This window comes from Dryas octopetala, chromosome 1 (genome assembly GCF_963921425.1).
Source record: "Dryas octopetala chromosome 1, drDryOcto1.1, whole genome shotgun sequence".
NCBI classification, from domain to species: domain Eukaryota; kingdom Viridiplantae; phylum Streptophyta; class Magnoliopsida; order Rosales; family Rosaceae; genus Dryas; species Dryas octopetala.
In genome coordinates this window covers 19,055,801-19,078,423 of record NC_141366.1, presented here as the reverse complement: position 1 = coordinate 19,078,423, position 22,623 = coordinate 19,055,801, and the positions used below count along the sequence as shown (strand labels likewise).

Below are 22,623 nucleotides of genomic sequence, written 5' to 3'. Positions count from 1 at the left end.
AAAAGAATCAACAGTTTCATCATACATCAATGCTGCCCCAAAAACTACAATCTCTCGATGGTGATTCAGTCCAACAAACACACCAAATGGGCGGCCTGCTCGGTTAGTTTTATAGGTTGTATCAAATGAAACAACATCACCGAAATGGCCATAGTCAATTATCATTCTAGCATCTGCCCAGAAAATATTAGTTATTAACTCCTCACTGTCCAATTGTACAGCATAAAAAAATGATGGATTTTCAAGTGTCTGATTTTGAAAATATTTCAACAAGCTGCCTGCTTCACCATATGCCAATTTGCTCTGCCTCTTTGATCAAAGATAGTTCTTTTGATCTATTTTTGTATACCCTAGAGACTCTCTTCCTCCAGCTTGCCTGCCCATTAACTCATATGTAGAACGAAGCGAGATCCCAGATTCTTCTGCTAAATCTACTTGAATAGCTTGTGAGCCATGTAATTTTCGTTGAGATGGTAGCATGTGTGCACACTCTGGTTTTACAAGAGGATGGTTGTGTTGCTCAACAAAATGATGTACAAAATACTTACCATTTGATCTATTGAACTTGATAACCATTTGAGCACCGCAACCTGTCCTTGTCTCTGCTCTTGGGTTTTTAACCATGTGATCCCGCTTATCTTTAGATCGAAAACCCTCCTTCCAACAAAAATAAACTCTTGAAGTGACTTCACCTGTTATTTTATTCTTGTTTTGGTTGTCTTTCCTTATGGAAAACCCTATTTTCCTCCCATAGTCATTATAAAAATTATAGGCTGTTTCTTGAGAATCGAACTCCATTCCACATCTTGGTTTCCAATCTAAATCACATAAATCATCATCTCCATCAATGTTGTCAGTGGTCATTGAATTACTCATTTCAATTGGGATATCAAATAGTAGTATCTGCATTATAGAAAAACATGTATTGTGGATAGAACAACATATAAAAGAAAAGCCAGCAAGTATGAGAGCATAACAACTAAACATTACAAATAAAAGAACTCCAAGAAGCAAGTCACGACCTTGAAACATGAAAACTTCTTCTTTTTTTGGTCGAAACAATAAAAATGCATTCCTAAGATCTTTTATGACTTGTTGTATTGTAATAATTACAAACATGTATATATCCTTCAATTTGCTTTCTTGCCTATATTCTTTTACTAGGAATTCTAAGAAACTATACATAAAAAAAGTAACCCTTCTAAGAAAAAACCAAAAAACCAAAAAACCAAAATCAAAATCAAAATCGAATTCATAGTCTCATCATAACTATCTCACTTAGATTTGTATTCTATTTCTTAGATATCAAAGAGGATAAATCATATTGAGAGACACATATAAGTTACAATAAAGAAAAAAAAAAAAGATATTCCTAGCATCCAAACACATATTCTAATAGAAAGAATTCATTGATTTATGATTGCAACCCATGTAGAAGAAATAGAACAGAGACATACCTCAAAAAGATCCAATAAAAAAATAAATAAATTTAGAGTTGAAGAGAAAAAGGAATTATGCACTAGTTGAAGACTTAGTAGAGAAGCACTTGAAGCTTTGATGTCATTGGTTCGTACAGAGGAAAAAGTGAGAAGCCAAACGCGGGAAGCCAAAACACCAATAAAATTTTTGTATTTCATATGTATTGATGTGAAAAGATAAATAAAGATGGGCCTGAAAAATTATGGTAAGTGGGCCTTGAAAATATGGTGTTGTGATGACCATTGGATCCTTTCAATGGCCAAGATCAAAAGCCTGGTACAAACCTGGTAGAGAGACCCTGGCAGAGGATCCTTATCCTGAGTCAATATATGCATTTTCTTGACTTTGGTTGCCAAAGCAATAATGGTTGGATTGATATATTGTACTATATACACTGTTTTTTCTTATATGTACATATGTGACATATACATTAACTTTATTTACTAGGGACTAGGGACTAGGGAGTAAGTATAAATATCTTCACTCATTATATAATTCTTTTAATCATTGAAATTCCAACATAGTCAGGCTTCCAACTTGGTTGATCAATTCAGTTGAGCAGTAACAAAAATCCACCCTAACATTCAACAGCTTACAAACTTACAATTGAAGAATCAGAAATAGTCTTCCATTAATCTGTAACATTAAATTAACCTATATTCATGACAAAGAGGATAGGATAACAAAAATACCATATTCATAATTCTACTTAAACAATGGAAAAGGAAAGTATAAACATGTGACGTCGTTCAACTTGACTAGCAGCAATTGTGTGGTAGCTAGCATCCCCTATTCTATCAGCTTGACTTATGGGTCGTCTATTGAATGTAAATTAATATCCTACCAGCTTCGTAAATTAATATCCCCAACTCTCAACTCTCTTCATAATTCTGTTTTTCGATACCTTCTCTCAACTTCTCCTAATTCCATAAATCTGCAATTCCATTGATCATGGCTGAGATGCTAGCTGGAGCCTTTTTCTCTGCTTTCTTTCAACAGGCGTTTCAAAAGATGGACTGTGAGGAGGTCAGGAACTTCATCAGGGGAAAGAAACAGACCGAAGGATTACTGCAGAAGCTGAGGATCACGTTGCTGTCTGTTGGTAAGGTTTACGAGGATGCCGAGGAGAAGCAAATCCGGGATTCAGATGTGAAGCAGTGGCTCAGTGAGCTTAAAGACACTGTTTATCATGCTCAGGACCTGTTGGACGAGATCAAGACACAAGCGTTAAGGCACAAGCTCCCAGGAAGCAGCACAAGTAAGGTAAAGCAATTCATCTCTGCTTCGTTTCATGCTTTCGACAAATCAGTAGACCCCAGGATAGAGGAAATAATTGAGAAACTAGAGTTCATTGCAAAACAAAAAGATGATCTTAATTTGAAGGTAGGTGCCAGACACAGAGTCTCACAAACACTACCTTCAACTTCTTTGGTAGAAGACTCTGGTGTGTATGGAAGGGATGAGGACAAGGAGACCATTATTCAATTATTGCTATCAAATGACCCCACTAGCAGTAAGATAGGTGTGATTCCCATTATGGGCATGGGTGGACTCGGAAAGACCACCCTTGCTCAGCTTTTATACAATGATGTTAGAGTGAAGAAGCAATTTGAGCCCCGAGCATGGGTTTGTGTTACCGAAGAATTTGATATTCGTAGAATAACGCAAACCATTTACGGGTCAGTCACTCCACAAACCTGTGATATAACAGACTTAGATCAGCTTCAAGTTAAACTCCAGCAGGCTTTGTCGGGAAAGAAGTTTCTCTTTGTTCTTGATGACGTTTGGGACGAGAATTATAGTCACTGGGATTTCTTAAGGCGCCCATTTAAGTCTGGAGCAGATGGAAGTAAAATCATTGTCACAACCCGTAATGCAGGTGTTGCATCTATGATGGGTACTCTTCAAACCCACCATCTAAAGAAAATATGTGATGAAGATTGTTGGTTGTTATTTTCAAAGCATGCCTTCAGAAGTGTTAGTGCCCATCCTAATCTTGAAGTAATTGGAAGACAAATTGTTAGGAAATGTCAAGGTCTTCCTTTAGCTGCAAAATCACTTGGGGCTCTTTTACGCTATGAATTAAATATCGAGGATTGGGAAAATGTACTGAAGAGTGACATATGGGAGTTGTCATATAAGGAGACTAACATATTGCCAGCCCTATGGCTGAGCTATCGTTATTTGCCTTTACATCTCAAGCCATGTTTTGCCTATTGTTCAATATTCCCCAAAGATTATGAATTTACAAAAATTGAATTGGTTTTATTGTGGATGGCAGAAGATCTTCTACAACCCACAAAAAGTAAAATGGTAGAGGAAGTTGGAGAGGAGAACTTCAATGATCTAATTTCAAGGTCATTTTTCCAACAGTCACGAGTTGATGTTTCTTCTCACCAACCATTTTTCACCATGCATGACCTTACCAATGATTTAGCAAAGTTTGTATCTGGAGAATTTTGTGTTAGGTGGGAGGACAATGGCTCACTCAATATTTTCAACAAGACTCGCCATTTCTCTTATCTGGAAGGATCTGGTCTTAACTGTGGGAAGTTTGAGGCTTTATATGAAGCAAAATATTTGCACACCTTGCTATCATTATCCCTAGGGAAACAATTCGGCAGCGTGTACAGCAAGATACCACAAGATCTTTCAAAGCTACAATGTTTAAGAGCACTCAATTTATCAGGCCACCATAATATTACGAAGTTGCCTAACTCAATTAGTAAGTTGAAACATCTAAGGCACCTGAACATATCCTATACTTCAATCAAAAAATTACCTGATACAATGTGTACTTTGTATAATTTACAAACATTATTGTTGTTAGGGTGCCATGCTCTTACTCAGTTGCCAACCAATTTGGGAAGATTAATCAACTTGCGCCATCTTGATATCAAAGGTACAAAGTTGAAAAAGATGCCACCACAAATGGGCAAATTCTTCAAACATCTCCGCACATTAAGTTACTTTGTTTTAGACAAAGTAAATGGAGGTAACATTGTGGAATTGAAAGAGTTTCAGTATTTGCGTGGAATGCTTCATATCTCAGGGCTTCAAAATATTGTCCATGCAAAAGATGCTGTGGAGGCCAATTTGAGGGAGAAGTATCTCAATGAACTAATTTTGGAATGGGGAAATGGTAGGAGCCATTCACAAAATCATAGAGAAGTGTTGAACAACCTCCAACCTCATACAAACCTAAAAGCACTCGAGATTGATTCTTATTGGGGTACGAGATTTCCAAGTTGGGTAGGAGATGAATCTTTCTCAAATCTAGTTTCTGTTCGACTTGTGTCGTGTGGATATTGTTTGTCTTTACCATCATTGGGGCAGCTACCCTCGCTTGAAAAGCTAGAAATTGTTGGGTTAAAAGAAGTGCTGTCAATAGGGCCAGAGTTTTATAGTGGAGGTTTTCCTAATCTTTGTGAGCTTCTGTTGTGGAATTGTCTCAAGCTAAGCGGGAGATTCCCGTTAGACTACTTCCCAAAGCTTGAAAAGCTCAGAATCTGGAACGCTAATGTAGAATCCCTTGCTACTTCCCAATGCCCTAAACTCCTCCTATCCCTCACTCAATTGGAAATAGAGGAATGCCCAAATTTGGTGTGTTTTCCCGATGGAGGGCTACAAGCGCCCAACTTGACTTCAATTCAAATCTTGGAATGTAAGAAGTTGAGGTCACTGCCAGGAGAGATGCACACCCTTCTCCCATCTCTTGAGACTATGTGGATACAACATTGTCCAGAATTGGAATCATTTCCGGAAGGGGGATTGCCACCAAAATTAGAATCACTTAAGATCTATGATTGCAAAAAAGTGATTGCAAAGCGTATGCAGTGGGGTCTACAAAGACTCACCTCTCTCAAGCATTTCCGGGTCGGCTTCAAAGGATGTGAAGAAGTAGATTCGTTTCCGGAGGAGGGGCTGCTGCCCACCACTCTCACTTCTCTCAGCATCAAAGATTGTTTGAATCTTAAGACCGTGAACGGCAAGGAGTTGAGACACCTCACCTCTCTTCAGTGCTTGTGGATTGAGAATTGCCCTGAGCTCCAGTGCTTGCCAGATGAAGGGCTACCCACTTCTCTTTCTCATCTAGAAATCTGGCATTGTCCTTTGCTAAAACAACAGTGCCAGAGAGAGACAGGGGAAGATTGGCCCAAGATTGCTCACATCCCTCGCATATACATATCGATTTAAAACAAATATGATCGATGTGCGACGTCCATGATTGGGTCCCACTTTAATTATTCCATCTCAGTCAGGTACTAATTCTGCAGTCTATGCTTGTAAATTTCATTTTTCAGCAGCGAATCTAAAAGCCCTTACTTTGATCAAACATATATGCATATTCAACAGATCGACATCCAATCGATTGAAATCTCCCCTGGTTTCAAATTTCTCTTACTATTTCTTTTTCGACATATTAGTTTTTACATTTTTTGCTTACTCTTTCTTTTTCCTTTCTCATACTACATTAGTTTAATTCTCAAGCTCTTACCTATTAGGCTGGTTGTTCTTTAATTGAATGTCTTCTGAAACACAGAAGACCCACAAATTCATGTTTTTCATCAACTCCTTTTCCTTTCAAGAGTAGGAACTCAAATTTCCTGTTAGAAACAACATGTACAATTCACAATAAGTTCCTTAAAATTCAGAAACAAAGTAGATCCAATGGCTGTGTAGACTCCTCTAGTTTAGGGTTTGTTCAAATTCCAATGCAATTCTTAATTCCATTTTAGTGAATTGAGGTTATTCAACATAAGATAAGTTATGTGTAAGATAAGATTCAAACTCAGGTTTAGAAGGATTGCTAGAAATTTCAGAAGTAAGGGAAGACAATAAAATTGCTGAAAATGCCTGATGGGCAAGAATATAAGAAGATATGAACTCAAGAAACAGTTACTTAGTAGGCTAAGCAGATTAAGAGAACGAGAAGATTGAACCTCTTAAAAGATAAAGATAGAGACTGAATTCACTCCAGGTGATTCACACCCAAACTTGGTTTCACACCAAAAATTTCCTTTCTCAAGTTAGAGACCATAAAATTTTTTGATAACAATTTCGGATCCTAATTAAGAAGATATAGAGTGCAGTTTGAAATATCAATCAATACCAGCTGGTACTGAATATGGCTGTTTACATTACTAAGTCTCAAATGGTTTATATATTTTTTGATAAAATATGTCTGATATGATTTCATCATTGAAGAAATGTATTGATTGTGATGGATTATACAGTTCATGAGTATCTAATGTTTTTCTGTCAACCACAGGCTGGTACATCATCTTATTTTTAATACACAATGCCTGGGTTTTATTTTTTTGGTTAATGCTCAGATACCTCCGGGTCCCTTCTTTATATACAAGTAAGTCTTCCATCCTGGAGATAAAAGATTTTTCTATTGTGTTTGAGATTACATCGAATGTCCTGTTTCAAACCACAACTAAAGAGTTTTCTTTTGATGTGAGTGAATAAAACACAAGAAACTAAGTATACTTAATATTTTCTAGTCAAATACATGCCTTTTATATTTCTCACAATAAGTTCCTTAAATTTAGAAACTAAGTAGATCCAATGACTGTGTGTAGATTCCTCTAGTTTAGGTTTTATTTGCTAGTCAAATACATGCCTTTTATATTTTGTCACCAAGGTGCCATTATAATTGTGTTCCTGCCAGATAATTAGTCCTTGAGTTGATCGTATTGTTAGCACCCAACGATTGATATACTGCGCTACAAAGCTTGTTTTCCTCTGCAGCTGCCTGCAATAACATAAATTACATTTTAAGCAAAATTAGATTGCCATCCTTGATAAAATCCATACATATTATATGCTTCTTGTTCAAAGAATATGAAGATTACACTGGAGCTTTAGAAGCTAACAAATATGTAAATTAAAGCCAATTATGTTTTATATGCTTCTTGTTCAATATGAATGGTTTGATTGTCCATGGACACTAACAAATCTACTCATCAGTTTTGATACATATTGATTGTTGAAGTTATAAATTAACATAGAATAATGCTATACTTACCACATTTTTATACCACATTTTTATACCATCTGACGTGTCATTATTTTTAGAGGGTACAAGTTCAGCCAGTAAGAATTAATGCAACATGTAACGGAGTGCAAACCAGAATTTTTAGTTTTTGTTCCTCTGCGATTAATTCGTGAGAATTTAATTGCAGCATGCCACTGAAATCGTTTATTGTTCTTCCAGGCTTAGCCCTGTTGCTGATTGTCTTATTCGTAATTCAGATGAGAATTGGGTTGCTGGTTTCTCAGTTAATTTTGGTGTGGGAGAGATTCTTTCTGCAGAGCTTTGGGCCTTGTTTTATGGCCTTAAGGTTGCCTGGTTCCTAATTGATAACTTGGTGGAATCTGACTCCTCTCTTGTGGTGATTAAAGGGCAATGGTGAATTTGTACAGGGAAAACCCACTTTGTAATTGCCAGAAACCCAGTTCATATGGGAGATGTAAATAGCATATATACACAACTCTATGGATGTAAGTAGCTCTTACATGCTTTGTCCTTGTTTCATTGATGGTGGAATCACTACAACAAATGTGGACTATCTAACAAGATAGTTGACAAGATGCCAAAATTAATGTGCCTGCATCCTTAAAGTTCGTTGTATATTGTATGACAGAGATTCTACATTGTCGTGCTGAGGACTATCTCACAAGATAGTTGATAAGATGTCAAACTCTGCTGATGAGATGGACAGACAATTTTCATGGGCGCCAAGGCAATCACCAGCATAACACAATTCTCCTATCCCGAACAACCTTATAGAGAATTACAAGCTCCAGATTTTGATCAAGTTTGACTTTTGGAGAAGGAGCCAACTGTACAGATATTAGAATACAATTGTGAACATTGGTTGCTGAATTTTTATTTTTGAAAACTCTTTTCTAACTGTTTTTATTGAGATATGCATTTTGGTAGTTTCGGGAATGTCACTTGAAACTCTTGATAGTAAAAGAATAGGATGATAATGTGTTTTTTTTTGGCCATTATGATAATGTGTTCTTTGAATCTGTGGTTTTGCATGAATTGTTAAAAAACATGAATCTTGCAAGAGTCTCAGAGTTATCCAATAATGCACCAAGTTCAATCCTCCCTCCCCCAACTCAAATAAAAAAAAGATATATATATATATATATATATATATGACTCCTTAATTTGTCATGTAGCTGTGGTGAGATACTATTTACGGATTGTACAATCAATTATGCAAGGCAAGAAAAGCTGTGGGCAGAGTTAATATTTTTCAACTATTTTTTCCAAGGGTACAATTGGTATTTTAATTTTAAAATTGTCAACTATGAGGAGGTAAGTGAGCAAATTAGGGGTTCAAATAAAACCAACCTTTCTTTTATGTTCTTGAGAATTTAAAGTAACCAACCTTCTTGAAAAAAAAAAAAGATAAAAAAAAATTGCTTCATGCTTAAATTGTCCTTCACAAGCATTGATAGCTCAGGGTTAGGTTTCTCTGTGTGCCCAACTCACTTCCTCTTTGTTTGCCCTTTATCACAATTACACAAACATACACATTTGGCTCTGGTTGGTTCAAGTTTAAAAATTTGGGAATGAAAAGAAAAACCCAAAAATAATTTCATTCCCATTTTGCTAACTGCTTGCATTGAAAATTATTTCTTGGCTCATGGGGAATGTGATGTCCCCAAAAGAGAGAAAATGAATCATTCTTCTTAACCTGGGTTTGGTTTTCTTCCCATAAGAAAATATTAATGATGGTTTTTCAAGATTATTTTACTTCATTTTATTTTTTATTCTTGCACAAATCAAACATGAAAATGAAAATAAAAAGGTATTTCCTGATATACTTTCCTAGCATTACCAAACATAAAAAATGAAATTCTTGCATTCTCTTCTCCTGAAAAATATATAGGAATTTATTTTCCAAGAATTCACTTATGGGAACCAAAGAGGCTTTAAATATATATATATATATATATCTCTGTATCTCCCAAAGCCAAAACAGAGAAATGCAATCCATCAGAAAAGAAATGAAAAGAAAAAAAAAAAAAAAAAACAGAGGGAGAGAGATGCAGTAGGGTCTAGGTTGGACCTAAATAATTCCCATGTGTGTAAACAATAAATAGGCCAATGTTATTCAGACCACCCTAAATTGCTAAGTTGACCACCCTATTTCAAATTTCCAACTTTACCCTTAAAACAAAAAAATTTCAATTTTGTTCGTTGGGTCATTCGACAGTTATCTACCGAAATATTTATGGTTATTCGACAGTTATCTGCTGAACATTGGTGGATTATTCGGTGGATAACTACCGAATGGAAATGAAAAAGGCATTCGACAGTTATCTGCCGAAATATTTGCATTTATTCGACACTTATCTGCCGAACATTGGTGGATATTTCGGTAGATGACCACCGAATGGATCTGGGTGATTTTATCATGTTTTTGCAATAAAGGGTAAAATAGGAAAAAAATTGAAAAAAATTTATTAGGGTGGTCAACTCAGTACAAAAGGGTGGTTTGCATAGCCTCCCTCCAATAAATATTGTTAAGTAGGTATCATCAAAGGGCCTCGGACCAACACTGACTCGTATTTGGACTTGGCCTAATGTGACCCTAACAAATATTGGGATTGGGTTTGAATTTATGGGCTTGGGTCCATCCTATCTCAACCCAATTATACATGTCTGAAAACAAAAAAAAATAATAATAATAACAATTAATAATTCAAACATTCATTGCACACTCTGTCACTGACCGACAGTAACCAGGCTGGCTTTGGGGGAGTGCGACTGCAGTGTTTTTCTTGCTCTTGAGTCTTGATACGGGCCTTAAGTTTCTCTCATTCTTTCTGATGCTTTGGTCAATTTCGTTCACTTTGGTGCATTCAGTTTCACCTGGGTGAAAATTTTTCATACACGATACATATTTTGGGTCAATCGTATTTTAGGATACACGTTGTTTTAGGATATATGTTTACAATTTATGTTGTCGTGGGACAAACTGTCAGTTCCGATAAAAACTCCCTCCAAATGAGAATAATATAGTCTTTTTGTGTATATTTTTTTTCGGGCAAAAAAATATTAATTCTATTTCTAACTTAACTAAAAATAAATTAAAATATTTAAAACTAAAAAAATATTAGAATTGAAAAGGAGTAAAAATAAACAAGATTAAAATTGGAAACAAAAATTAAAAAGATTAAAACTAAAAAAAAAAAAAACCAGGATTGAAGGAGGGAGATGCAGATCCTCTCTCCGAACCAACCACCTCTGGCGGTGGCCTTACCTGCTAGCGACAACCCACCCTCCCTCTCTCTCTCTCTCTCTCTCTCTCTCTCTCTCTCTCTCTCTCTCTCTCTCTCTCTCTCTCTCTCTCTCTCTCTCTCTCTCTCTCTCTCTCTCTCTCCCCCCCCCCTATATTCCTCTCTTCTTCTCGTCCTCTCGTCCTCTCTGTCTCTATCCCTCTGTCTCTCTCCCATTTAAAGATATACAGAAGCCTGATGGCTCATGGTATGTTTGCCGTAAAATCAAAATATGTGAAATATACTAATTAAAGTTTATTAAAATTTGTGTTAGAGAAATAAACTAAGTGGACAAGCATATTCATAAGTATGGAAACTGGGGAATCTGCTTCATCTCAAGGTCGGCCCTGACTTTTGGGAGGCCTGGGGAAAAAATTTGGAATGGATTATTTTGTATATAATTTTAGTTTTATGACTGAAAAAATTATAAAATTTTGTAGACCGATTTTCATTATATATAAAACAAGGTTTGTTTATCTTTCTAGCGCCCTAGACGGTTGCCAGGCCGCTGCCCTCTGGGCCGAGCCTAAGACTTGTAATAAACGAGTAGAAAGAAGTATATTGGACCCAAACGGTGTCAAGAAGCATAATATGTATGAAGAAATACTAAAAATGTTGGTGTGGCTCGTACATATGAAAGAGAATTTTCTTTTAAATGGCCTAAAAAAAAAAAGAAGAGAATTTTCTTTTTCTCAATTTGTAATTTTCATGTGAACTCACATTTAGTTCATCTTTTGGTAGGGCAGTGCAATTTAACCAAGCCCAAGCCCAACCTAATGACTCAATTGCTCATTAGCTCAAATCATTAACCAGACATACATGGTGTGGATCAATGGTGTGGATCACAAACCAAATCTGAACTAAGCTTGTTATTTCACGGGCTGACCTGAGTTCGCCCTAGAAGATATTTGGGCCAATTTTTTTTGGAACAAAGGTGGGCTTAAGCCCAGAAAACAACATATTTAGGTCAATTTGAGTCTCGGGTTTGTACATTTTGCATCTTTATATGAAAAACATGAAGAAAAACATCCCTGTTTGCAAGGGTGAAAGCCCTTTCGACATAAAACGGAAAACAGTCCAATTACTTTTAGGGGGTGTATTCAATTAGGATTTTAATGGACTTTTGTAAAGTTTTTAAAAGTCATTAAAAATTAATGACTTTGGTAAAATTGATAGATTTTTAATGACTTTTATAAATTCTACGTAGATTTTGACAGAATTCTATATAAAATTTTAACAGACTTTGCCTGACTTTTCTCATAGATTTTAATGGATTTTTATTAATAGCTTTGATAGAGTTTGTGGCATTTTTTTTTTTGTTGAAATTATAGATATGTTTTACCCATTGAATTATCAGCAACTATCTTATAACTTGGTGTTGGTGGATTTTCATATAGCTAATTTGGTTATTTCCCGTGCCATTAATCTTTTTGCAACTGGAGCAATTATAATACTTCTATAAACGAAGTTTATTGTGGTGTGGGATGTTCTTGAAATCTTTTTTTTTTTTTTTTGGAGAAGAGGGATGCCCGTAAATCATAGGAGATGAATTTTGTAGGATCCCGTTATTTATGAGGTGAAGAGAAGTGGTGGTGGTATTTTTGGGTGTAACTGATCAGTGTATTGGGAAGAAGATCAATCTCAGTTAATTAGTGTAATGGGTATATATGAATGTCTCTCATCCTTTTCTTCCCAGCCCCTTGATTGGGTGTGAATGTGTCCTATGGAAAGGCTTCTGTAGATTTGAGTCATAATTTCCTACTAGCCGGTGTCATGACGAAGGTCAAGTTTTAGGATGATATTTTACGACATTCCTGTTTCGTTTCCTGAAGGGGTGCATAGCTGCATAAGGTTTGAGAAGGTTTCAATAGTTATTTAAATACTATTGGGATGCAACCTTGCATTCTTCTCCAACAAGGTCAGAAAACATATGTATACTATTGAAATTGAAGAAGAGTCGATTGGAATATGGAATTGAGTAATTGACCATGTAACAAAAAGCTATCGTTTATAAACGGGGCAGAAGGCTTGGATGTTAAGTGTTAGTTTCTAGGATTTGTTATATTGGCTATTTTCCTTGTCAAAACCTTTATATTTAATTTTATTAATCACTCACAAGTTCTAGGCTAGATTAAGGACAAGTTCAGCTGTATTGAATAAGTCAAGAATGAACAAAAATCAAGGTATACTGCACTTCATTCATTTCATGAAAATAACAGTTTTTTGTCTATTTGACTAGTCATTCACTGATCATAAAGAACAATGTTTTTCACGTACAGTGGTTGATACTTAAGTCACAGTCACTACAGTGGGGCCATTTCGGGTTTTACTTTTAAAGCTCATTTCATTGAAAGCCCATGTTCTGTTTCTTACTAAACATGCATGTGCATTGCACATGGCTTGGTTCCCCTAATGTATCAATCAGATCTGATTGCTTCTTTACCATTCACGCCACACACCTTCACACATCAGCACTATTCATCATCTTACCCATTTCTGATTTTTGCAAAATAAAGCAAAATTCCTTTTTACAGCTCCTCATTCCTATCCTTAGTAATACTAGGATACCCCTCTAGGACAAAGAGAATATGCCCCTCATTCGTCTCTTGTGGACAGCCATTGATTGGCTTCCACGTGGCTCGGGCAAACATGAAAGTTGCGTGGGTGTGTACGGGTATATGGTGCATTCCGTTCAGATCTTTTCGTGGGTGTGTATGAGCATTTTGAGTGTGTATTTTTCGGGTTTCATGCCTAGGTATTTTTTAGGTTAAGTGCTCATCTTTAACAATTTAGAAAATGTTCTTTTAATTCTTCAAAAATCAAAAAGATTTTCTGAACTTGTTTTGTTTCATCTAAAATTCTAAATGGGTTTGAGTGTTTAAATCTTTTCATATATTCTTCAAACACATTCATTTTAGATTTTAGTTGAAGGATTCATTATCAACTTTTTCATGCCTCTAGCTTGATAAGGTTGATCTTTTCTTTTTAAGAATCCTACATTGGCATATCATGTTCATGCATTGATGAATCTACTGGGCTTGGTGCGAATTGGTGCCATGGGTTGATGAGCTTGGAGTTGGAGCTGCCTTCTTCATGAATGACCGATTGCCTTGCTTATGGAAGTTGCACAAAGGGGTAAGAAAGCTGCCACTTAGTTTAGGACTTAGTGATTGAGCTTGTGTGCTGTATGCTCCCTTTGTATTGAACCTCCTCTATAGTGGATTGCCCGGTCAGCTGAAAAAGACCCCCAGTTTTTACCCTTTGTGGTTTTTCTGGGTGAACATCTTGTGTGCATTCGTCTTCCCTTTTTGTGTTGTTATGCTTACTGACTCACTCAACTTTTAAACACAAATCTGTACTGTAGCTATATGCTTGAAATTGATATATGTCTTATATAATTGTCTAGCTAATCACACACCACTGTAGTTGTGGATAACACTGGGATGCCTACTGTGATGGGTCCTCTGAGTGTATAGGATGTCACTTGATCCTTTATTGTGTTTGATTTGTGTTGTTTACAAAAGTGATTTTTGGTTTTTAGAAGTCAATCTGGAGTTTCATATTTTAGTTACTGAATCGTCTGAGTTGTGTCTGTTTGACTAGTTCCTGAATGATCACATAAATCAAAAATTGGGGTCCGATCACTGAAAGTGAAATTAATCAAGTTTATTAAGTGAATAGATCACCTAAATTAAACTTTCATTAAGGAAATACAAATAGCATTTTTTTGTAATATTTTAAAATAGATAAAAAAACGTTATTTGAAATCTTTTGAAATCTGTAGGAAGAATAACGGAGAATTATTGACTTTCATATAATATAATTTACACTACAAAATTTATGAAAGTTTGTCATTTGATAAATTCTTTAAAAATCAATGACTTTTTGAATACAACACAACTTTTATAGACTCTATGAAAGTCATGATTCAATATCACCAGACTTTTATAGACTTTTAAAAAGTATTGATTGAATATCACCAGACTTTTATAGACTTTTAAAACGTATTGATTGAATACTACCAAACTTTTATAGACTCTTTAAAAGTCTTCATTGAATACCACCAGACTTTTCAATTTTATCAAAGTCTATTAAAATCCTAATTGAATACACCCCCCTTAGTTCTTGTGATTTGCTGTATTTTTCGATTTAGCTAATATGACTTAAAAAATCTCAATCAAATTTATCTGGTTTACTAATTTGTACTAAAGTGAAAACTGAGCCAAACCACATAAAACAAAAGTGTAATTTGATATATAAAAAAAAAAGTGCAAGCCTCTACCACACCTCACATGAAGTGGGGGACAAATTTGGAATTTCATATTGTCTTTATTTTTCTTTTGGTCTAAGGTCTTCCACAATGGTGAACGCCATTGCTTTGGCCCTCACTCTAGTGGGTCAGAAAAATGAGGGTTATAGCCATTTGAGAGTGATAGTCAAGCTCATGCGTAGCTCTCACTGATAGTCATTTGGGCTGAGTGCAATGGGTGGTGGGGACCACCCACGTGGGAAGAGACCAGAGAGCTGGGCCTGCGTGTCAGAAGGGAGTACGCTTACTCTTTGGGCTTGGCATGTGAGACACGAACGGTGGAGATCCACTGACCATTACAAATCAACGGTCCCCATGAGCCGACCATTGTAGTTTTTTCTTTTTTTCTTTTTTAAAGCCAGCGTGCTGGCATGATCTAGGCCATACAAAAAAGATCACCAACGCTGTTCAAATATTTGGCCGTTAAAATATGTTAAATGCCAAAAATTGAAAAAAAAAAAATTCAACATCTAGTCGAACAATTTTTTTATAAATAAGTCAATCTCATCTCATATTTTCACTTACTCTGGATAATAAAATAAAATATTTAAATATATTCAATATGGACCTTATTTTAAAGATCTCATTAAAATAAAATCAATAGCATAATTTTTATAAATATTAAAGTTATAAATTATAAATTAACCATCACTTAATTTTAATTATGTTAATTAAATTTGATACAAGAATATGTCTGTCAACTGTGACTCTCAACAGCATTGAGCTTCAACACATATGATTATCGGTCTCAGCACTATTCAAGTACAACATATTAGTGAAGGACAAACACAAGCCAGTTTGGAAAGCTGAAGAAGGCCCACATGGTTTTGAGGCCCATTTAGCTTTTGCAGAGAGCCCCTTTCGCGGAAGCCCACAACAACAACCCTCATTACAAGGAGTTTCTGTTTCTGTTTCTCTCATGTCTAAAACCCCTCGCACACGCTTCACACATATACATGGATGTGTGATGCCCACATCATCATACACCATACATCACATCATAGCATCAACCCATCATCATCATGAAAAGGCTAAGAAACCCACCTGCAGCGTCATACCAACTGACCCCGAAACTCACTCACTCTCACTCGGTTTCTCACTTGGCCTCTCTCTCTTTCTCTGCCCTTTTCTATAAATACACTCATTCTCTCCACGTCTTCCACAGTTCCACTCCCTCTCCGATTTCAACTCACTCATAACACAAAACAAAAATCACCCAGAAAAACTCACAATGGGCGCGGTGAGTCAATCGCAGTCAATTCCTCCATCTCCATCTATTTCTGTACTACTCTCTCTCTCTCTCTCTCTCTCAATCTCTCTGGCTAATGAGTTTGTGTTTGTTTTTGGGTTAATGCAGAAGAAGAAGAACAACAACAGCAACAACGAAGGCGGCGACAAGAAGAAGGGCGGCGATGGCGGCGAGAAGAAGGAGGACAACCCCATAACCGTGGTGTTGAAGATTGACATGCACTGTGAAGGCTGTGCTTCCAAGATTGTAAAATGCGTCAAGGGTTTTGATGGTAATAGCCCTCTTTGAAAATAATCCCCTGTTCCAGATTTCCTTCAATTTTTCCTTCACAAAGTTGTATTTCACATTATTTTTCTCTGCTTCATCTCCCCCAACTGAATTTCCTCCAAAATTTACAAAACAATGTTCATACGCTACTTTCCATATCTGGGTTTTCATTAAATTAGAAAGTAGATTCAACAACTTTCCATTAAACCCACTTTCCCATTTTGGTTTTGGGCCCCTAATTTTTCTCTGTCAAAAACAAAATGTAAACTAGATTCAAATGTATGCATTCTGGGTCTTTGTTTTTTCTATTTCCCTCAGATTTTAGTGTTTTATTTTGCATGGAAAAAGGTATATTCCAAAGAAATTTGATTCAGATTTCAGAATATACTCACTGTTTCCACTTTTTGAAATGAAATTTGTTTTTTGCGACCGCTCAAGTATTCCCGGAGCTAAATAATTACTGGGTTTGTTGTTGATGTGGTGGTGGTTCAGGGGTGCACACAGTGAAACCAGAGAGCGGAGCCAACAAGCTGACAGTGGTCGGAAAAGTGGACCCCACACAGCTCCGGGACAAGCTCGCCGACAAGACCAAGAAGAAGGTCGACCTCGTCTCTCCCCAGCCCAAGAAGGACAAGGCCGATAAAGACGGCGGCGGCAACGACAACAAGAAGGAAAACAAAGACGGCGGAAACGACAGCAACAAGGCCGACGACGACAACAAAAAGAAGAAGCCTGAGAAAGCAAACGACGACAAAAAACCCAAAGAGGTGCGCACTGTACTGGTTCCCTCACTAACGTGCCCTTGTCTTGTTCTCTGCACCCACTTTTATTTTTTAATTCATTTAATTAATTTATTCTTTTGAATTTGTGTGTGTAGCCTCCGGTGACGACGGCGGTTCTCAAGCTGAGTTTGCACTGCCAGGGATGCGTGGAGAAGATTCGCAAGACAATAACCAAGACCAAAGGTGAGGTTATCAAAACCCACACTTGGGGGTGCTTAGAAACGACAGCGTTTTGGTTTTTGGTGTATTTGTTTTTTTAACATGGGTTTGTGGGTTGGTGACACGTGGCAGGGTACCATGACATGGAGCTGGACAGGCAGAAGGAGCTGGTGACTGTGAAGGGCACAATGGACATGAAGGCATTGGCTGAGACTTTGAAGGAGAAGCTCAAGAGGCCTGTGGAGATTGTTCCACCCAAGAAGGACAAGGAAAAAGACAAAGACAAGGACAAGGAGGGCGGCGAAAATGGCGGCGGAAATGGCGAAAATGGCGGCGGGAAGAAGAAGAAAAACAAGGGAGAGGGTGGCGGTGACGGTGGTGGCGAGAATATGGAGGGGCACATGGAGTACCTGCCGGGTCAACTCGGGTATGGACAGGCTCCATATGTGTATGGGTCTGGATACGGGTACGGGTACCCACCACCACCTCCACCTGTGTACATTGGGGGCCCACTGCATGCACCCCAAATGTTTAGTGATGAGAACCCAAACGCTTGCTCTGTTATGTGAGGAGGAATCTGGAATCATAATAGGCCTAGAGTTTAATGTGAGAAGAAGAAAACTGTAAATAAGAGAATAGAGAGAGGGTAGATATGGAAATTTTTTGTGGGTTTTGGGTTCATGTCTGATGATGACCCAATCTAGGTATTCGGATGGTCTTTTATGGGGCTTACTTTCCTTTTTGGGTCTTCAGTATCTACTATTTTGATGTGGTTAGTGATGTGATGATATCAACTTGACAATTTCAATGCTGCTTTGCAATTTCAAATGCCCATTGTCTATAAATGTTGCCATTGTTAAATACTAAATTGATTGTTTAGCATGTTAATTCTTCATTTTAATCATTGATCAGCTAAATGTTCATCTATGTAAACAGCTTCACTATGAAATTCCCAAAGCAAATACTCACCTTCTTGTAAGGTAGAAGAAGCAATTGTTAATATGCTTAATTTGGTCTTGGTATAGAATTATCTATCTAAACTCTAAACTTGGAGACTTAAAATTCAAGTTATGAACAAAAAGATCAATATATGATTGTGTTAGTTTTAATTTATATATATTATATTGTGTATGTTTGTGTTTTTAATGGGTCATTTGTGTTTGTATTCGGTGGGTGTTGCTGGTTTGGTTTATAATTTTAATTTATTTTAAATATATGCAAGTGGGGAGTGTGACATATTAGCAGTCAAGTTGAACAGAGTAAAGGACTCTATGTATCCGCATGGACCGCATCCGGTGAGACACAAAATCAAAATGGGAAGGAAAATGGAAAATGTTGTTGGTGTGCGGTTTGTCGTAGTGATTTACAACCACTTGGACAGCGACAGCTCACTCATGTCGTACTCATCATCACCCTACATTCAACCTCATCTTATAGGCTCACAATTAAATATAGAAATAAATAAATCAACCGAAATATATGATCTGGAAGATTCTTAATTCAAAACCTTAATACAAATTATTAAATAGGTTTAAAAATAAATTAAATTATTTTAGGGTATAGTTGAGGTCGTTTTGAGAACACAATGGTTTATTTTTATTTATAATTTACTAAAGCATTTTCTGTGGTTTTATTCGGTACTTGTGAATTGTGATTTGTGACATCCCCTGATCCCCTGCATATTTGTAGGAGATGACAGAGCCAATTAATTAATTTTAGATGAGGAGTCCAAAATGTTGATGTCACACCAATTCGCCTTCTATCCACGTGTCTACCTAACTCACCACTTCTAAATTTCTAATCATAAGAAACATTTGCAAAAGGATACCCACTTTTGTATGGAGGAATTTTTGAAAGGGACTGTCGCATAAAATTTCCCATTATAAATTGCTCTAACAAATCATCTTCATTTCTTAAAGTTGAGGAGATGGGTACTTAATTGCAAAACAAAGAAGACACCTTGATGCCTAAGTTTCTGTTCGAATAAGTGTCTAAAATTACATACAATAATTTCCATACCTTTATCTGAATGTCAATTGGCCTTTTATAAGTGCTCGAAACTTGGACTTGAAGTCCCAAGTCTATATTTTTCTCACATGAAGTTATGAACCCAACTATCATCCTCCATGGTCATGGTCACTTGGTCATCAAGTTCTACCCCACTAATCCCATAACTTCATTTCTATGATCATGGTGATGATAGGTAGTCAATTCTTCCTTTGTTATAGCTTTACTTCCCCAATTGCAGAGTGCATGATGTATATGGTCCCACAATAAGTTCGACATTTTATCAAACTTGACATATAATGTTAATAGTAACACATATATATATATATATCTCACAACAATAGTAAACTAAACTAGATTCATTGTGTAACAGAAATTAATTATGCATTTCCCTTATTCCATGAGTGAGTCTTGAATCTAAAATAAAGCAGCAGCTGTGTCTGTGTGTGACTGGGTGTGTGGATAAAAAACCACATGATACATGTATGACTAGCTATCAGCTAAGTACGTGGCTGCAGACTGCACCAACCCACCCACACAATAATTCATCAATTGCCAATCCGCAGCAGCCACCCAGTTATTCTGCGCCCTCTCCCTATAGCCTGTACGGACTACTTGGATTCCCACAGCCTCACAAATCACGAGCATGGCATGCCATTTAATTAATATCAATGTTAAGTTGAAAACAAAACAAATTATATGAATTAAATTTAAATAAAACATGGAAAAGCTGTTATGTCTTGTTGTTGGAGAAAAGTAGCTTGATTAGAACAATGGTATAATCCCATATTTAAAAAATAAAAGAGTCATCAACAACATGTTAATGTAGATACTAGATAGTGAGTGAAATTGGCACATACCAATTATTTGGGATCGAGGATATATGGTAACACCAACACACCAACACACCAAGCTTTTGATATTTGAATAAGGGTGTGTGTGTGGGGTATGTGTCGTATTAGGTGTCCTTTGGAGCCTTTGTGACTTTTGATTGTGAGCATATATATTTCCACTAATACAGCCACCTCTGGCATATGACTATATGAGTATATGACTATGACCCATTGCATTGCACCACACTAGGAGGCTGCATAAACTTCACTTGGTGTCTGTCTGTGTACCTTGGATAGGACTAGGAGTCAGGAGCAGCAAATAGGCCAAACGACATTTTCCTGGAATCTACATTGTCAGAGAGACACAGCACAAGGCCTGAAGGCCCCCACCTTAGCATACAAGCCAAACAAAGGAGCCCTCCTTTTTTCTTTTTCCTTTACCCCCTTTTTTTCTTTTGGTAATTCCTTTTTCCCCTTTTACTTTTTTTTGTTTGCTCAATTTTTCCCCTTTTACTTACTTTTCTCCTTTAACAGAAAAAAAAAAAGTAAAATTTGAACTTGAGTCCTTGGAGTTGCTATGGCTGGTCTAGTGTTAGTGTAGTGTAGGGTGCTTTACTGCTTTTTGTTTAGAGCCTTTGGCCCCCAAATGTACAATAAAAGTAAAATAAAATGACACTTCAATCTTATCTTGGAAGTTAGAATCCATAGTAGATTAAACATAATTCAATTCCTATTTTACGTGGGATAAGTCGAGACTTAGGGGGGTGCCCCTAACTCAGATTTTAAAGGAGTTTAATGAATTTTAAAATCCATAGAATCTATCAAAATCCAAATGAATTGGGTGGAATTCTTATGGAATTTGTTATGTGTAAAAAATGCATTCAAATCCAACCAAATCCATCCAAATCCATTAAAATCCTTCACTTAATGAAATTCATGACTTTTTGAGAACACCTGGATTTCATTGGAATCCATTAAAATCTGAGTTGGGAACACCTAAAGTTCATTGGAATCCATTAAAATCTAAATTGAGAATACCTAGATTTCATTGGACCTTTAAAATCCAATGAAATCTAAGTTGGGGACACCCCCCTTAATAATATTCAAGTTCTAAGGTTTGATGTTAAGGTTTGGGTATGGCCACAAGACACCCTACGAGTTCAAGTTTTAGAGCTTCAGGTTGTGGGACCTAAGTTTTAGAGTTTGAGTTCGGAGTTAAGGGTTTTTGAGCCAAGTGTCATAGTACAAGATTCACGACCGATCCAATCCGACCCTATTCTAGAATAAACACATGATAATATCTTGTTGAACTAATCTACTTTTTAGTCCCATTTTATATACCAAACATAGCATATATTACCAATTAATTTTGTATGCTAAAAGAGGTCTTAGTCTTACAAATATTGCTTCACATTTGATACACCTTTCCAATTAAACAACTTTGAAGTTGAAGGAATGTATGTAGAATAAGGGGCTAGAATATTCAGGAGAAAAAATCATTAATGGAGTTGAAGGGTGTAGTGAATGTGATTGATTATTATTACCAGCCAGTATTTGCTCATAAAAGCTATAGACAGTCTATACTCTATATTAATTACTATAATAGAATGCCATTCTTAAAGCGTGTAAAGCACTCGAGCTGAATTGCATTAACTGGTGCGCATGTATTGTCATTTTCATGCCTGGGTCATGGATGTGTTATGCATGTATGCATGTATTATGTACATACCATGCTCTGATGCTCATGCTAGATGCCATGCACATGTCACATGCCATTATTTTTTTGTCTGCCCCTGAGAAAGAGGCTCGAACCTTCCATAAAGCGTAGGCGAAAGGAAACAACACAAACGCTTTCCTACAAACGAAACACTTTTTTTTTTTTTTTTTTTGTGTGGGTAACAAAATTAAATTGAATAACAATAAGATGGTTGATGGTTCATAAATAAGAGAGAAAATAGTAATGAGATAATAGAATTATTTGTACCATATATACTAACTACATCAACTTTTTTTCAAAATAATTAGTGTGAAACCCACTTATGTACGGGAATTTCATTTCTATATCAAATGTGGTCAGCAATATGTTAATTATTTATTGTAAGGAAAATGCTATTTTTTTATGGCAAGGAAAATGCTATTTATTACACATTCAATATCATTGCATTAAAAAAACCAATAATTTTGTAGAGTTCATTATAAGAAATTAATGCTAGGTTGGGAAGAAAGTTG

At 36.4% G+C, this 22,623-nt stretch overlaps 3 protein-coding genes across 10 annotated transcripts; 2 read left to right on the top strand and 1 right to left on the bottom strand.

Moving 5' to 3' along the window:
- Positions 1–315: 315 nt before the first annotated feature.
- On the bottom strand, positions 316–1,814 carry LOC147298869 (protein FAR1-RELATED SEQUENCE 5-like). The gene is made up of 2 exons (XM_086228799.1): positions 1,764–1,814; positions 316–903 (listed from the first exon to the last, which is right to left on the bottom strand). The coding sequence occupies exons 1-2, from the start codon at positions 1,812–1,814 to the stop codon at positions 316–318; spliced, it is 639 nt and encodes a 212-aa protein (XP_086084925.1).
- Positions 1,815–2,348: 534 nt separating this feature from the next.
- Positions 2,349–8,502, top strand: LOC147298868 (putative disease resistance RPP13-like protein 1). 8 transcript variants are annotated; one of them, XM_086240474.1, is made up of 4 exons: positions 2,349–5,741; positions 6,752–6,844; positions 7,703–7,989; positions 8,133–8,502. In XM_086240474.1, the coding sequence occupies exon 1, from the start codon at positions 2,431–2,433 to the stop codon at positions 5,674–5,676; it is 3,246 nt and encodes a 1,081-aa protein (XP_086096600.1). In that variant the 5' UTR covers positions 2,349–2,430; the 3' UTR covers positions 5,677–5,741; positions 6,752–6,844; positions 7,703–7,989; positions 8,133–8,502. The 8 variants fall into 8 exon arrangements, with proteins under 8 accessions (XP_086096600.1, XP_086096633.1, XP_086096616.1 ...); XM_086240507.1 differs by having other exon boundaries at positions 2,349–4,204; positions 4,310–7,989; XM_086240490.1 differs by lacking the exon at positions 6,752–6,844 and having other exon boundaries at positions 7,741–7,989.
- Positions 8,503–16,182: 7,680 nt separating this feature from the next.
- Positions 16,183–18,382, top strand: LOC147298867 (heavy metal-associated isoprenylated plant protein 3-like). Its single transcript, XM_086230049.1, has 5 exons — positions 16,183–16,337; positions 16,455–16,617; positions 17,106–17,380; positions 17,491–17,578; positions 17,687–18,382. Exons 1-5 carry the CDS (start codon positions 16,329–16,331, stop codon positions 18,121–18,123), a joined length of 972 nt encoding a protein of 323 aa, XP_086086175.1. The 5' UTR covers positions 16,183–16,328; the 3' UTR covers positions 18,124–18,382.
- Positions 18,383–22,623: the final 4,241 nt, after the last annotated feature.